Raw genomic sequence first — 16,014 nt, 5'->3', positions numbered from 1 at the left:
TAAAAAATCGTTAACGATAAGATAGGATAACACTTATTTGACTGACATATTATTATTAGTAATGTACACTGACAATATATCATAAATCTCATTGTAAAAATCAATTTTTTATACGAATTTTCATCGCCCGCTAAATTCTTCCTTATATTCGGGAAAATGTAGGCATCAATAAAATGTTAGAGATCTTGCATTTCCTGCATTCTAGTGCCGCCCGGGTGCCATGAACTCGCTACAGTACGGACACGGCTCAGTCTGATCTATTCCTGAATAGGTATCGAAAATCAGGGATTGTTCTATTTTTTCTTCTCCAATTTCTTTATTAGATCCAACCTTACTTTCACCTCTTGTAATAAATGAATCAGGAATCAAAGTTTCTTTTCAGGCGATATTCAAGAATAAATTGTATAAATGAATGCGCAGCTAATTACACTAACTCAATCTGTCACTGCATACCAGTTTATTATCCACGTAAGTACAATTATCGCTTAACAGAATATCGTTTACTTTAAAAGAGTGTATTTTCGTTACAACTATAGAATACAAAAAATGGAAAATATGCGGTTTACGGAAGTGGTGCTGTACCCTTTTAACAATTGGTGAGTTGGATGTTTTATTTATATATCTAACTGAAATGTACGTTTAACTTATTGTAAGTTTCGGGATCTTCATAAGTGTTTGATTAATTTTTCTATCAAATTGGGAAATGTTAATTTCAAAAGCGAGAAAACCAATACTTATCTAATTTAGTACAAGTTAAATAATTACCTATCGGTGCTATTGTATTTCATAAATCGCTTTTCCAATTTAAAATTCATAACGTAGCGGTTAATTTCGAAAAAAATAATTTAGTTTAACCAGTTGAAGAGAAGTAATAATAGAAGTAGTTCAGGTTAAAAGAATGGATGTAATTTTTGATTGTTTTAGATCGCGTATATGCTCATAAAATGGAAGCAAATAAACGGTAAGAAAATATCAAATTTTTCTATTGTACCACAAGGTGCATAATCTGTTTTATTTACAGATATAACTGTTCTTGTCTCAGTGAATGTGAAACTTTAGAATATGATAAAATTGAATCCTATGGAACATTAATACAAATGCCGCAAAAAGAAAATATCTTAAAAAATTATACAGATGAATATATCAGGTAAAAATTTAAGATCAAGTTATAAATTTTTCATGTGCTTAGGTATATGAATTTCTGTAACTATCTCGTGGTTACACATTTTTAGGGAAAACATAGCAGTATTGAACGTTTTCTTTAAGTCCACCACTTTTGTAAAGTTGAGGAAACAGGCAATGTACAACATTTCTCAATATTTGTGTAAGTAAGCGAATATTTTTATAAAAAAAAACCGCTTTAATATACCATAAACTGAATCTTCGCATACTATTTTTTGGTCTCAACCATTTAGGGGCTGTGCATAAACCATATGACTTTAAGGGGACGAAGGACTTTGGTAAAAGGCTATTCTGAACAATATGGGGAAGTTGATATCTGAACAACGTGGTTTTCCCTTGAACAGTTTACATGGACTGAAGAAAAGGATGTAGTAATAGATCAATATCTATTACCTACATGCAATAATCGAATTGAAGATAACGTATTTCCTGTTTTAGAGGGGGGATGACTAATATAGAGCCGTATGGTTTTTACACAGCCACTTAAAAATAACGAATTTTGAAAATATGTAGTCTTTTGTTTTATATGAGTTAAATGTTAAATGTCTTAATTAATTTGCATTTTCCAGCTAATGTTGGTGGAATTTTGGCTCTTTTTATGGGATTCAGTTTTTTTACTGCCGCTGAACTGTTATACTATGGATTTTTTAAAAGTGCCATTTATGTATTACAAATTTTTAGACCAAATATTGCGGAACCAAAGAGAAATAAGTTAAAGCCGAATAAGTTTAATATACAGCGAGCAAAATATTGAATTAATAATATTCTACAACGAAAAAATAGATAGACGAAAGTAGAATCAAAATGCACTAATGATAATGATAAGTGACCAATAAAAGGATAGGTTTTAGGAAAAATGTTCAGTATTTTGTGTGTATATGTATGCATCTGTACGTTTGGTGCTTTGATTATAAATATTAAGGGCTACATAAAAGCATGTAAGATATGTGTAGTAAAATATGAAAGCTTTTAATAAAATCCTCAAATAAAGCAGCTTTTTTATTATCCCCTATCGCCACCAAAAACCTAATTCTTATTGTTTCAATTTTATAAATAAAAAAAATTAAAAATATTTAGAATAATAACAATTATTCAATAGCGTAAGATGACGCAAGCAAGTAGATAACAGTTTTTGTAACTAAATTAAGATTGGTCTTAATTTTATTAAAAATTGAGTAATGGATTAATGCACAATATCACTGTCTAAATGTACAATAATCTTTGTAATATTAATAATCGTCATGTTATATCGTTAATCCTCCTAATAATAATGTCCCCCCAAATACCAATTATCGTAATACGATCTGCACGCACCTACTAATATTTAGTAAAATACCCATATACCTATTCAAATAAAAAGCACTAAAATATATTCATCAAAAGACATCAACTTTGAAAAACACTAATAAAATATCATTTTTATCAAAGAAATCAGAAATTTTTGTTTCTGAGAATTTTTTTTTCTGCATAATGACATTTTCTCTTTGAAACCATCAGGTCAGTAATGTCGAAGTTACTCTCTTCTGTCGAGTAGGTTATTACTAATTAGCTTGTTACATTTAAACCTCTGAAAGTCTAATCAAACTGTACACATATAATAAGACAATTCTCCAGTTAACACAACTGGGGAAGTACCAAATAGATGGGAGATTTATAGCAATAGCGCAACAGAATTTTTGAGACATGGATATCGTTTCTATAAGCATAAGGTTTACGTTGCTTACGACATACGATTGGATAACCATAGTTAATATGCTGTTTACTTTATGAAGATTTTAATTTGTATTAGGCGACGCTTACACTATTGATGCCTATTGTAATTTATTTCAATTCAATATCATTGGCTTATTAAAGGCTGATATAGAATTAAAAGTAAATTACGTCGAACGAATAATTAATGAAAAACATAAAATATTACCTATACCGAAAAAAAAATTTTGCAATTAGTTAATGTAACCAGAATTACAGTCAATTATAGGGAAAGTGCAAAATTCACAATCAAATCATTAATCAAAACTAGATCGTCCCGTTATTTAACTAAATGTAACAAAATCCCATGGGAGTATTAATCTAGAGCAATGGGTTTTAGATCCATATATAAAGGACAATAAGTAGATTACAATTACACAGATAGTTGAGTTTTGAAGTGAATTGGTACACAAAGTTTGTATTTGTAACATGATGCCTACAAGAAGAAGAAACAGTAAAAGGTAAGGAATCTATCGAAAATGCTAAAATTTGGTATTAGACGTGTTCTATTTATCCTTTTTAAATGTTCTTACACAGCAAACCCATACGTAACTTACCGTTAAACAAATACAGTACAACAGTTACACATGTATGGCAATCGTATTGCAAGAAAACGTCACTTCACGGACTCAAATACATTGGTGATCATAAGTTAATTATTGCTGAGAGGTAATTATGATAGCAAAAAAGCTCTTTTAGTAAAAAAATACTGCTAAAACATTTCAATTTCTCTTTCATCGCGGAAAAGGAAGATATAGGATAAGGATAACATAACATAAGACATTTTTGAAAAGAATCACATAGAAAAAAATGAAAATAATTAAAGTATAGAATAAATTAAAAATATGGAACATAATTGACAAAATAATTGCTAAAATTGTTTGTCGGATACTATAAAATTTATTTCTTAAAACTTAATGCATTCCCAGATGCTATTAACTTCTTGTTTATGAACTATACGGACTAAACTCTAAACCTAACTTCTTGTCCTGTTTGACAAAAAGTCAACGCATTTCTCAAAAAAGTGTTATTATTTTTCAGAGCATTTTGGACTATTGCCTTTGCATCAGCAGTTATTTTCGCTTCATATTTTGTATATCAGATTTATTACAGATACGATTTAAACCCTATAATAACGAGTATAAATCCCATACCAGTATCTACAAACGATATCCCCTTTCCCGCTATAAAAATCTGTAATATGAATCAAGCGAAAAGGAGTGTGGTCGAAAAAATAAATAATAAAAAGTAAGTCAAATTACCATTATTCACAATCTGAATATGGAATAAGAATTTATTAATATAAAAATTGTTTTAAATAACCGTTTAATAAAAAAATAAGACGTTCCTACTTCTTTTACCTTTACTGAAATACGAAATACCTATAGCGGTTCCTTGCTCAAAATCAATTTTACGTGATGGAATAAAGTAATATGGATTATTTACATCTCTGTAACTGTTAGTTTCTGGGTTGAAGTTGCATATTCAACTACAAGTTTCATTACTGCCTTATTCCTAATGATTCTTTTCTTTTTTATATCAGCACGGTAGAAAAGACTCTGCTGAAATATTTATGCGATACAACACTCGATATAAATAAAATTAATCAGACCCTGGCTGTAGAAACTACCACATGGGATAGATTGGTAACTTTACTTAATCAGGTAAGAAATTTGAAATTTGTTGTACACAAACAAACCACCCTCTATATCTTTTTTCCTAAAATTGTATATAATAGCAATTCGGTTTATAGTCCGTAAAAATTTTACTCATAGTTGATTTGATGAAACCCTATAGTACACAATTTAAAAATTTTCAGTAAATTTTATTTGCTTCGTTACAAAAGATGCCTACCTAAATCTAATTGCTTCACCAAAACTTATTTAATAATAACTTTTAGTCTGTCTGGTGCTAACTCTTCATCAGACGAAACCTTTGGCAACATATTCATTAAATCTATTTTTTAAAAAACATTTAATAAAAAATCGTTTATTATTCTTCTTGACAAAAATTTGCGGATTTGTACTAAACCGTACATACAAGATTTTGTTGCATAATATTTTTAATCACTAATCCTTACTTACAGACATCGCAAACTGTTGATGAAATGATTAAAAAATGCATTTGGAATTCAAACAACATCGATTGTGCTCTCAATTTTAACACAGAAGTTACAGATGAGGGGATATGCTACACATTCAATGGACTCCCTAATCAATTTGTTTACCGGGAGGGGTAAATAAGAGCGCATTTAAGAATTTAAATAAAATTTTTTGAGATGCATACTTTTTAAATAGCTGAGCAAATTCAATTTTGGATTGTTAATTATGAAAGCGAGAAATATTCTCTAATAGTACCTACAATTATTATTTTTGATAGAAAATATAAAATTGGAAAAAGAGGATTAAAGTCATTATTTTTTTTATAATTAAAATGAAAAAATTTTAGATACATGAATGATACACAATCTTTTTTTGATTACCCTAAAGATGTCGGGGAATGGGATCCGGAAACGGGATACAAAGATTTTTCGACCCCCAAGTACCCTTATCGGGCTTCTGGTATTATTGTTAATTATCTTTTAACATATTGTTAGTCGTTATTAGCAGAATTTTATTGATAAAATTCGGATATAAATTACAGGGGCAGGCTCCAACCACGGTCTGTATGTAATTTTGGATGCAAATCTAGACGATTATTACTGTTCATCGACTAACAGTGCAGGCTTCAAAGTATGTAGCTCACTAATTTATTATCAAAAGTTGATGTTCTTCATCATCATCATCAGAAGGTTGTTAGTCCTAAGACTGGTTAATAATAATAATCTAATCTATGTATGTCTACCTCTACTTCCCTTAGCTCCTATTTCTATTTCTAATACAGTAGAACCTCTAATTAGAACATCAAGGGAGACGCCAAAAAATTCGAGTTATAGAGTTTTCGATTTTGATTTGACAGAGGTAACAATCATATTTTTATTTATTATAAATCAACCTTACTTCAAAACACATAAAAAAATTTTGTAGGTACATAGTAGGTTTGTATTAAAAAAGTCAGTAATTTTTGATATTAAATTGTAAAATAAAACATTGCTATGTTCGTCATGCAGAGGTCCAATTTAATTTTTCGAGTTATAGAGGGAAAATACGTACCAAAATGACTGGCAGGGACTCACTGATTATTTCCACTAATAGAGGGTTGATATTTCGAGTAATAGAGGTTTTGGGGCTTGAAGGGAAGGGAACAAACATGTTTTCGAGTTTTGGAGATTGTCGACTTATTGAGGTTCGACTTAAAGAGGTTCTACTGTATGTCTCTAACCATTAGTTTAGTAAAAAATATTATTCCTAATTCCTTTTGAATAAGAACCCATGTTTTTTAATTTTTTCTAAAAAGATCTGATTTCACTTTGGCAGAGAGTACAGCGGTCATAAATATACAAGACTAGCAAACTTTTGATGCTATCATAAATACGATAATTAACGATATATTATTAAGAATTTTGTTCAATTTTAGCTTTTACTGTATGTTCCTTCCGATAACAGCAAAATAAAAAATTTTGCATACTTGATACCTTCAGGATCAGAAACTCAAATTACAATAATTCCAACAATTTACGATGCTGATTTTAGTTTGAAAAATATTAAGGTTGAAAAGAGGGGCTGTTTCTTTCGAGAAGAGCGTCACTTAAAATATTTCAGGTAGATACATTTTATTAAATAGAAAGCAAAAATTATAATTTTCGATTGTAAATGACTGAATTTGCCGTAGAAATAGTAAAATTTACTAGGTAATTTGTATTAATCTCAATTTTGACATGTTTTTATCAAAAATTATTTCAAGTTTCTTAATTATTGCAATTAAATTTGTAGTAGGTATCAACTAAAATACTTAGTAAATTTATTTCTGCTGGGATTTTATTTATACAAATTCGGGTCCAAATTGTAATTTTTATTTGAAGTAACGAGATAGCGGGATAAATTGCAAATATCGCTTTAATATTTAAGTAAATTTTCCGATCTCATTTTCTCCGTGACTACTTTTTAAAAATTAAAACGTATCTAATTCACAACTGTATTACATTAACTTTGCTTGTAACTTTGGGGTCGATAGGTGAAGAAAAGTAACCCCTAATGTGAAAGAAAACTCAAAATAACGGTTTTCCTAAAATATAGATTTTAGTATATTAATGGGATATTTTTTAATTTCTGCTGTCTTTTTAATGTTTTAATATGTTTTTGATAATTGTTTTATACAGATTATAGAGCAAAAATGAATGAAACCTTCTCACCCAATTCTATTTAAAAGTATGAAACATAAAAATTTTTAGAATGAGCATTTTATTCGCACCCCCATATTGAAATGTTTTTTCGCTTATCCAACTAGTCCTTTCTAGTAAACGCGAAATTGTTGTAATAAGTTGTTTACCTTTTATATATTTATGGTATATATTATGTAATAATATGATTACAGATATTATTCCCTAAACAACTGCAGATTGGAATGTGAAAGTAATTATACAAGCAACCACTGCGGTTGTATTCCTTTCCATTTACCGAGTAAGAATTTAATAAGGAATATATATTGACTGGTACATGCCCACAAATAAATCAACTATTTTTTAGGGGAAAAAGACAAAGACTTATGCATGTTAGTGCAGTTAGAATGTGCACGTGAAGCGGCAGGTCTGTGGTCATTATGAAAATTGATTCATTCAATTTTATTTAATTTGTCTTTTGATTTCAGAATTAATGAATGAAATAGAAACAGACACGTTACAGTAAGTAAAACTTTAATTAAACGTATTGTCAATCAGGTGCAAGAGTAGTTTGCTTAATGTTAATCGCAAAAATTAAAACGAATATATTTTTTCGGTAAATCTTATTTTTTGGAGGGGTAAAAATAATGGCAGGGCCGTTGGGAGAAGTGTATCTGTCTAAAAGGGGACTATGTTGAAAAATAGAAAAACAAATTTAAAAAAAAAAGGTGTCTTCATGTGTAACACGGGTACTTATTGAACCGCCCTCGTAGACCTGATTGCTGTTTACTTCATAGTGTCGAATATTTGTTAGCTGTGCGCGGGCTTGTAAGAATTTTAACTGCAATGTGCTAATTTCATAAAGTATATGTACTAATTTTGAACATATGCTTTCAAACATTGCCCAGTTACCATTGATACTGCTAACTGATTTGTTGATTTTAAGGTCCAGATGTCGATGCCTGCCTAATTGTTACGAAATAGAATACAACATTAATTTTTCATACGGCACTCTTGAACACTCTTTTTATTATGACGGTTTATTTCCAGGAAATGTAACGAAAAATGAAATAGCAGAATATTCGAGGTAAATAAATGTAAGAGCAAATCTTTATTTAATAGTATTTATTACGTCCAAGATGTCTAGATATATCCCTTCAAACAGGGATATTCTATTATCAAAATATATTACATGTTATATTGTACTAAATGTCCAATTCACTCCAAAAACAAATGTCAATCTGTGTTCAATTTTCAGGAAAAATTTTGCCACCGTTTCTATATTTTTTGGAGAGAATCATTTCGATAGGTATACAAAGAGGCTAATATACAGTTTTTCCGATTTCTTATGTAAGTATCTATTTATAAATCCTGATAACAGTTTACTAAAAATATAATAACACTTTTGCATAATATACCTTAAATTTTAACAGTGTGTCTTTGTCTCGAAGCACAAATTAATTACATTTACCAAAGCTCCAGATTTTAAATTTTGTACATTTTATTAGCGAATTTCTTAAAGAAAAGCATCTACTGTTTTCTCTGTTAATATTGAATTGAGTTTTTATAGTTGAAATATTTTTTTATGTGTTTATCAACAAAGTTGAACCTTTTCACATTTCAAATATAAAATATGAACATCTGTCATCATTATATGCCCGAAGACTGTTTGAACCCACTCACTCCTCTACTTCTATCTTTAGCCAGTATTCCTATTCCTCGAAAACTAAAGCAACTTCATCCCTAACTATTATCGACCGTATCTAACCTATGTCTATTTCTACCCTCCGTAACACCTGTTTATGCTTCTGTCACTAGCATTTTATGTCTGAGAAGGTGTCCTACCAGCCTCTCACTTATTTCTAATTAACTTCCTCTGTTCTCTCGTATTTTTAATATTCTCCTGTACTTTCTCTTTTCCGCAGCGCCCACGATATACCTTACCATATTTATAGCAAAAATTGTATTGTATTTTTATGGATACTCATTGTATGCGATTTCTATTTGTTAAAAGCGGTCCGACCTTACAGTATTCCTTCTTTTATATCTTTACCGTCTTTTCGATAGTTATCTGATGCCCTAAATAACAAAAATTGGCAGATTCATCTCCTAATTTTAATTTCCAGTGTCCAATGGACATCCTAGTGGACACCCTGGGAGGGTGACCACGCAAATGTCTCTTTTAGACAAACTCGAGAAAACATAAATAAACTATAATATACTCACCAAACAAATAATCAATATTATCCTCCATGTCTTACTTATTTCTTAATGAATGAAGATATACTTACCATACATTCTGTAAAAAAAGAAAAGGAAACTATTACAATAATTAAGACACGACCGTAGTTCGATAAGATAACACAAAAAATTTAAAAAGTCGATGTCCTTAATTGAAAAGGACCCTGTCAAATATAAATGAACTTATAATTAGAAGCAAATTACTACGTTGGGTTGACCCTACCGTTATTCGTTGAACATTTATTAAATCAAGCATACCCTTAATAGCTAGGTATATAATTTTTCTTTTTTAGCAAGTACTGGTGGACTACTTGGATTATTTCTTGGCCTTAGCTGGTTAAGCATAGTGGAAATTATATATTACTTGATAAAATTATTCGTCAATTTATGGAGGGTAAGAAAAGAACTACACCAAGTCCAGACGCACAGAAACAAGATAAAGTTAAATTCATTATTGTCGGGAGAACAGCAACGTTTTTAATTTTTTCGATTAAGTTCATGAAGCTTTGACTTTAAATTTAAAATCTAAATATTTTTGCTTAAGCTGTCGAAAAACATAATAAAGGAACGGATATGTTGAACAGATTGTCGCACATTCTCACGTTTTATAACACTTTTACATGTGCTATCAAATGTTTTAAATTAAATTATAGGTACACGTGAGCAAAATAGTAAACACGTTTGTTACACATTAATATGTACACCAACATAAGATATTTGATATTAATAATGTGAATTATTGTATATTGATTAAAATAAAGCTAAACTAATTGCATAACTTATTTTTATATATACTCGAAATATTCTACAACTGGAAATTGATGTGAATTGTAATAAAGGCAAAAGCTTATGTTATCCTGACTTCATGAAATTTTGTACAGACATTGTAAGGGTACAGAAAAGGACATACAGTACATTTCATGTAGAAAAAAATACTGTTCTCGAGGGATAGAAAAAATTGGTTTTGTGTGGGCGTCGATCGTCTTTGACACGCATTTATATCAAGGCAAGCGAAGTCTATAGTCTTTTCTTTGTTCCTTGTAAGATTTTTTACCTGTTTACTACGATTTGATGGTAAATATTAGTGACTATATACTACCATAAAATCGTCAGAATCATCATCATCATCATAAGGTCGTCAGTCCTAAGACTGGTTGGACACGCACCTCAACTTTTTCCTATCCTGAGCTAATGTTCGCATTTCACTAAAACTTGAACAACGCACATTCTTAACTATTTGCGAACAGTAATCTAATCTAGGTCTACTTCTATCCCTCGTAAGTCCTAACTCTGCCTCTAATATATGTCTGACTAGACCTTCATGCCTGAGAAGGTGTCCTACTAACCTATCTCGCCTATTTCTTATTGACTTCCATAGAGTCCTCTGTTCTTTCTAATAACTCTTCATTTCTAATCTTCTCTATCCACGGTATCCTCATCACTCGCCTGTAACACCACATTTCGAACGCTTCTAACATTTTCTTTTCCACCCACCCACTATCCATATTTCGCACCCGTACAGCGCCGCACTCCAAACATACACCTTTAACAACCTTTTTCGAATTTCTAAATTCAACTTTCGCGAGCATAGAAGTGACTTCAGAATCAGTCAGAATAAATTTTATAGAAGTGGTTATGATTCATAAACGCTAACTAAATAAAGAAAATTATTTTTGGATTGTAGTAGATTTTTACCTATGTGGTTATAAAATATGAGAATAAGTAATCATGTAAAACACTGCAAATTAAGTTGATAATTATAAAAAGAGCACAAAAGCATAAAAAAAAGGTGTTTTCAGTATTGTAATAACATTATTTTGCGTTCAAGTTAATATGTACACTTCTTACCTTGTAATCATTTCATAATAGGTAATTCTGCTTTCAATTAGTTAAAACAGTTATTAGCGTAGTCTACACTTGCGACACTAAATAGATACATACTTACTATGCTAAACTATAACACTAACTGACAACTGATTTTATTGTATAGAAACTGTGCATGTTCGTTGTTTTCTGTAACAAACACGTCGACCATCGCCTCTGATATCTTTTTATAATACATTCTTACAGTTTTTGCACTAGAGTCCTGGTCGTGTCAGATGAGTAAACAACTGACGTAACATCAGTGATTTAAATGTTAAAAGGTGGATAAATGATAAAAATTGTACTAAATAAACTTAGAAGACGAAAACGGATACGTTAAATTATAAATAGGTCGGTTTTATAATAAATGTTTTACATACTTACATTAATATATTAATCTATAAGATCATTTATTTAATTTTAATACCTAATGACTACGCATATTAAATATAAAAAATAAAATAAGTACCTAAAATAAACTAATATGAATAGTAATCATAATAAGTAATATTAATAATATTTTAAACCCTTTCGAACGTAATTATCAAAAATTTACACAATCTATTTTCAAATTATTAAATTTAAAAATAAAAACACTTGGTAATGTTTCATAAGTTGCAGGTCGTCGACAGCTGTTTCGGTATTTATTTTCAAGGCTGTAAATGCTTAGGGGTGTTAGGAGTATTTATTGTTGATCAGGTAGTTTATATTAAGAATTTAATGAGGGGGAATACCACGAAATCTACTTATTCGTTTGTAACACCTCTTCCCTGGAGAAAGATATTCAGGAATACCAGGTAATTTAAACGATTACATTTCAGTCCAAATGTAAATCATCCGACATATAATTTGGGACCGTGGTTATTTTTACTGCAATATGGGGGAGAATATACTTAAAAATGTAAGGATGAGTTATAGAGATAGAAGAGTGATACTTAGTTTGTATAAAGAGCAACAGGCAGTTATAAAGCTGGGGTTACAACGTAGAGAAGTAAATATTAGGAAGGGAGTCAGACAGGGATGTACACTGTTATCGCTACTTGATAATCTATACATCGAAGAAGCGATTAACTTCATTAAAGACGACTGCAGGTATTGATATACAGGGGCAAAAGATTATTATGCTTAGATGATATAGCAGTATTAGCAAATAAATAAAATGGAAGCGGTATTGACAAAACAGTACTGTATGATAATAAAACAAAAATACTGGTATGCAAGGTAAGAAAAAGTACGGAAAGAGCGAATATAAAGATAGGAGTCCAAAAAGTAGAAAAAGTGACCAATTTTAGGTATCTAGTAAGTCAGATAAGTCAGGACGGAAGGAGTAGTAAGGATATAAAGCAGAAGATAACGCAGGATCGAAGCGCCTTCAATAAAAAGAAGTCACTCGCGAACGGTTCGGTTCGAAAAAAATTGTTAAAGGTGTATGTTTGAAACGCGACGCTGTACGAGTGCGAAACATGGACAGTGCGCGCTGCGGAAAAGAAAAGGATAGAAGCGTTCGAAATGTGGTGTTACATGCGAATGATGGGGATACCGTGGATAGAGAAGGTTAGAAATGAAGAGATATTAGAAAGAATAGGAGAACAGAGGACTCTATGGAAGTCAATAAGAAAAAGGCGAGATAGGTTAGTAGGACACTTTCTGAAGTATGAAGGTCTAATCAGAGACATATTAGAGGCAATAACGGGAGTTAGGAGGGGTAGAAGTAGACGTAGATTAGATTACTGTTCGCAAATAGTTAAAGATGTGGGTTGTTCTGGTTTGTGGAAAATATGAAGATTAGCTCAGCATAGAGTGGAGGTGCGTGTCCAACCAGTCTTAAAAATGACGACCTTATGATGATGATAGGGGATAATCGCTAAATTGCGTCTCAATCTCGTTTAATTTCGTACTTTTCCAAAGTCTTTTGTTTGGCTTAGTTATTAACTATAGTTATTTATGTAGTCGAGGTTTTTCGGGCTTTCTGGCCACAAAAGCTTGACCCATATAGTAATTTATGTTTGTATTTATTATTGATTAGATAAATATTTATTCCAGGTGAATTTTCCTAACGGACTGTTCACCTGGATCTTTTTAAGTATCTAGGACAATAAGTATTAAAAAAAATCTCCCACAGATCTGAAGAACTTTCACGTGCGCAAACGGCACTTTTACAATAACCACAATACTCGTCTAATTCGTCGACATAAATCATCGGTCGACATAATTGCTACCCTTGACGTCTCCATCTGTCCACTGGCAAATGTCTCTTCTCTTTTTATTTGACTTGTGCGCGACCGATTTCACGGCAAGTAATTCGAGGACATCGCAAAATACACACACGCACAATGCCATACAAATATGTGTATTTTATTGGGCGAGTGCAACGACAACAATGTCGCTGAAACGGAGGGGGTCCGTTTATCGTCCACGCGGGGGCTCCAAACTTGGACTTTAAACAAAACGTGCCCGCGGAAAATTGTAAAAAGAGCGTGTTTGGGGGTCCGTACGGGAGGTCCCATAAAGCACGGGCGCACGCCGAGATCCTGAAAAGCTCGAGCCACGGCGGGCCACGAAGGGTCCTACCAGGAAGTCGCCCTCTTAACGGTAGGTACGCATGTCCGAGACGGGGAAAACATATGCCCACCGTGCTGTTGACAACGATTATATAACCGCAAAATCGCAACGAACATCCAACCACTGTTTCCAACTGTGATTTAATATTTGCCATACTTACTTATCTTATTTTGTATTATCCCCTTTCTAACCCATCCTTTTTTGATGGAATCCCATCTTCAACATGAGTATTGAATTCAAAATCTTTATATTGCACGTAGGCATTTAAAGTGCGCATTTTTACTTATAATACCGTTAAAATTTGATTTAATGTCCGACAATCGAATTGGAATATCCGAAGTTGTATTCAGTCTAGTTCTGAATGTGTTTTTAGTGTAAACCTAAATTGAAATGCTCGTCTGTAATCTCTTAGTCAACAAAAGACGAAACAGAAATCGTGATAACTGCAAGGTATTTATCTTTAAATTTAATCCAAAAGTCATTCATATTTGAATCGGCTAATTCGAATTTTAGTTTTAAAGAAGATTAATTCTTAATATCGATCAACAAATGTTCAAAGTCCGACATAGTTAACATTGATGGTTTAGTATGATTTGCGAATGGATTTTGCACTCACAATCAGTGGTTGTTCTGTAACTCCTCTAGAAAATATTCTTTCATGGAGTTTTTGAGGTTCAACAGATGTTCATTTATGATTTTACCCATATCTGAGGTTAATTGTAACTCATTTTCTTCGAGAAATCTATTTAGAACCTTTTTGTTCAACACATTAAATCCAGAATCCAAATTTGCTTTTTATTGTTAGATAAGATATTTTGTCTGTCACTGTAGACGTAGTTGCAGTTCTTCACTGTAATGACCTGCTGGTTAGGGTAGGTTAGGTAATAGAGCCTACTGGTTGCGTTGAGTTTATTGAATATATCGAACAAATAAGTCAGTTTCGTCGTGCAATAGTTTGACATGACTAACGGATATATAAATTAGTTGTCCCAACTTTTCCTCGGGGAAGGCAACTCACTTCATATGCTTCTATAAAAAGCCTCAACTGCGATACATCTGTTACTAATGACTTTCACTTCATTTAAAAATTGTGTTGGTAAATATCTAAATAAATAAATAAGTCAGACTGCTTTGCATAATTGGACAGGGTTTATACGCATATAAAAATATAACCAAAGGATACAGGAATGAACCAATAATCAACAATCAATTCAGCAAGTAGATATGCATACAAGTGGACCTTGTTGGAGCATAGATAATCCTAAAATGTAGCATCGTGCTACAGATGGCGTTCACTGCGCCATTTGTAGTATTTTCTAAAACGCACTGTTAAGATAGCAGGTAAAAGTTGGTCTGTGTTCTGTTGGAGCTGCCTGCGACGCGCTGATGAGATCCAAAAAGATCTAAATCGCGATCCGCGTCTGGCAGTTTCGACAGAATACAGACCACTTCGAATTATCAACTGTATCCTATTTATTGTATCTGAAAGTAAGACTGAATGTCCGAATGTCCTGTCTTCTCATCTGGCATCTGGGTAGGATATCTATATGTTTATAGCTGTCCTCGTCTCTATCATGTAATGATGTAATGAACCGTTAGGGTTCTGTTATAAAAATACCGTTGTTACGATTAAAGACAGAATGATTGCTGTTCGCAGAACTTTGTATATTTTTAATAGGACAAGAAACCTCGTAACCAGCGGAAACCCTTCCACGGAACACCAGGGTTCCGACGAACGCCATTTGGAAACCGCTGTCCTAAGATACGCTGCTTAATTGGCTTATTAAAGGTGGAAAACTGATATCATTGTAGTACCTACTGACTATAATCCATGAAGATACAAATTAAAAAAAAGTAAGTGTATTCTGAGATTGGCACGCGAGAAAGCATTATTTGAGTGATAATAGACAAAACCCACGTACCTGTACAAAAACGTACACATTCATATTTCACATAGATATATATACGTAATGTCTATGCACAAAGACTCCGCAGGACATCACCCAGGACTTCTCTAGTCAGCATATTGTGAAGGTAATAAAAGCAGGTACCCTATGTACACACGTGTCATCAACTTGCTCCTTGACAACGTTTGATATCTATAAAACACGAGACGACAAAGGTGGCGTTGCATGAATGAATATGATGTCTTTATTACA

At 31.9% G+C, this 16,014-nt stretch overlaps 2 protein-coding genes across 3 annotated transcripts; both read left to right on the top strand.

The window, feature by feature from the left end:
* On the top strand, positions 1 to 2,111 carry LOC108739999 (acid-sensing ion channel 5). Of its 2 annotated transcripts, none has more exons than XM_018474147.2 (6): positions 1 to 468; positions 537 to 596; positions 925 to 961; positions 1,022 to 1,147; positions 1,233 to 1,324; positions 1,864 to 2,111. In XM_018474147.2, the coding sequence occupies exons 1-6, from the start codon at positions 354 to 356 to the stop codon at positions 1,896 to 1,898; spliced, it is 465 nt and encodes a 154-aa protein (XP_018329649.1). In that variant the 5' UTR covers positions 1 to 353; the 3' UTR covers positions 1,899 to 2,111. The 2 variants fall into 2 exon arrangements, with proteins under 2 accessions (XP_018329649.1, XP_018329648.1); XM_018474146.2 differs by having other exon boundaries at positions 1,752 to 2,111.
* A 1,249-nt stretch (positions 2,112 to 3,360) lies between these two features.
* Positions 3,361 to 10,013, top strand: LOC108739996 (pickpocket protein 28-like). The gene is made up of 12 exons (XM_018474143.1): positions 3,361 to 3,392; positions 3,469 to 3,600; positions 3,973 to 4,179; positions 5,380 to 5,492; positions 5,575 to 5,663; positions 5,890 to 5,891; positions 7,405 to 7,490; positions 7,551 to 7,616; positions 7,678 to 7,711; positions 8,136 to 8,276; positions 8,448 to 8,539; positions 9,724 to 10,013. The coding sequence occupies exons 1-12, from the start codon at positions 3,361 to 3,363 to the stop codon at positions 9,909 to 9,911; spliced, it is 1,182 nt and encodes a 393-aa protein (XP_018329645.1). The 3' UTR covers positions 9,912 to 10,013.
* Positions 10,014 to 16,014: the final 6,001 nt, after the last annotated feature.

The sequence above is a fragment of the Agrilus planipennis genome, unplaced genomic scaffold, assembly GCF_000699045.2.
Source record: "Agrilus planipennis isolate EAB-ADULT unplaced genomic scaffold, Apla_2.0 scaffold200, whole genome shotgun sequence".
Lineage (NCBI taxonomy): Eukaryota > Metazoa > Arthropoda > Insecta > Coleoptera > Buprestidae > Agrilus > Agrilus planipennis.
Note: the sequence above shows the minus strand (reverse complement) of the source record. Positions and strands in the feature narration are given on the sequence as shown.

Bases quoted from the DNA above. Each gene is read 5' to 3' on its own strand.
- LOC108739996 (XM_018474143.1), top strand. From the start codon at position 3,361: ATGATGCCTACAAGAAGAAGAAACAGTAAAAG. The intron at 4,180-5,379 runs GTAAGTCAAATT...AAAAAATTTTAG, and splicing joins GAAAAAATAAATAATAAAAA to ATACATGAATGATACACAAT. The intron at 7,617-7,677 runs GTCTGTGGTCAT...TTTTGATTTCAG, and splicing joins ATGTGCACGTGAAGCGGCAG to AATTAATGAATGAAATAGAA.
- LOC108739999 (XM_018474146.2), top strand. From the start codon at position 354: ATGAATCAGGAATCAAAGTTTCTTTTCAGGCGATATTCAAGAATAAAT. The intron at 469-536 runs GTAAGTACAATT...TTACAACTATAG, and splicing joins CATACCAGTTTATTATCCAC to AATACAAAAAATGGAAAATA. The intron at 1,148-1,232 runs GTAAAAATTTAA...ACACATTTTTAG, and splicing joins TATACAGATGAATATATCAG to GGAAAACATAGCAGTATTGA.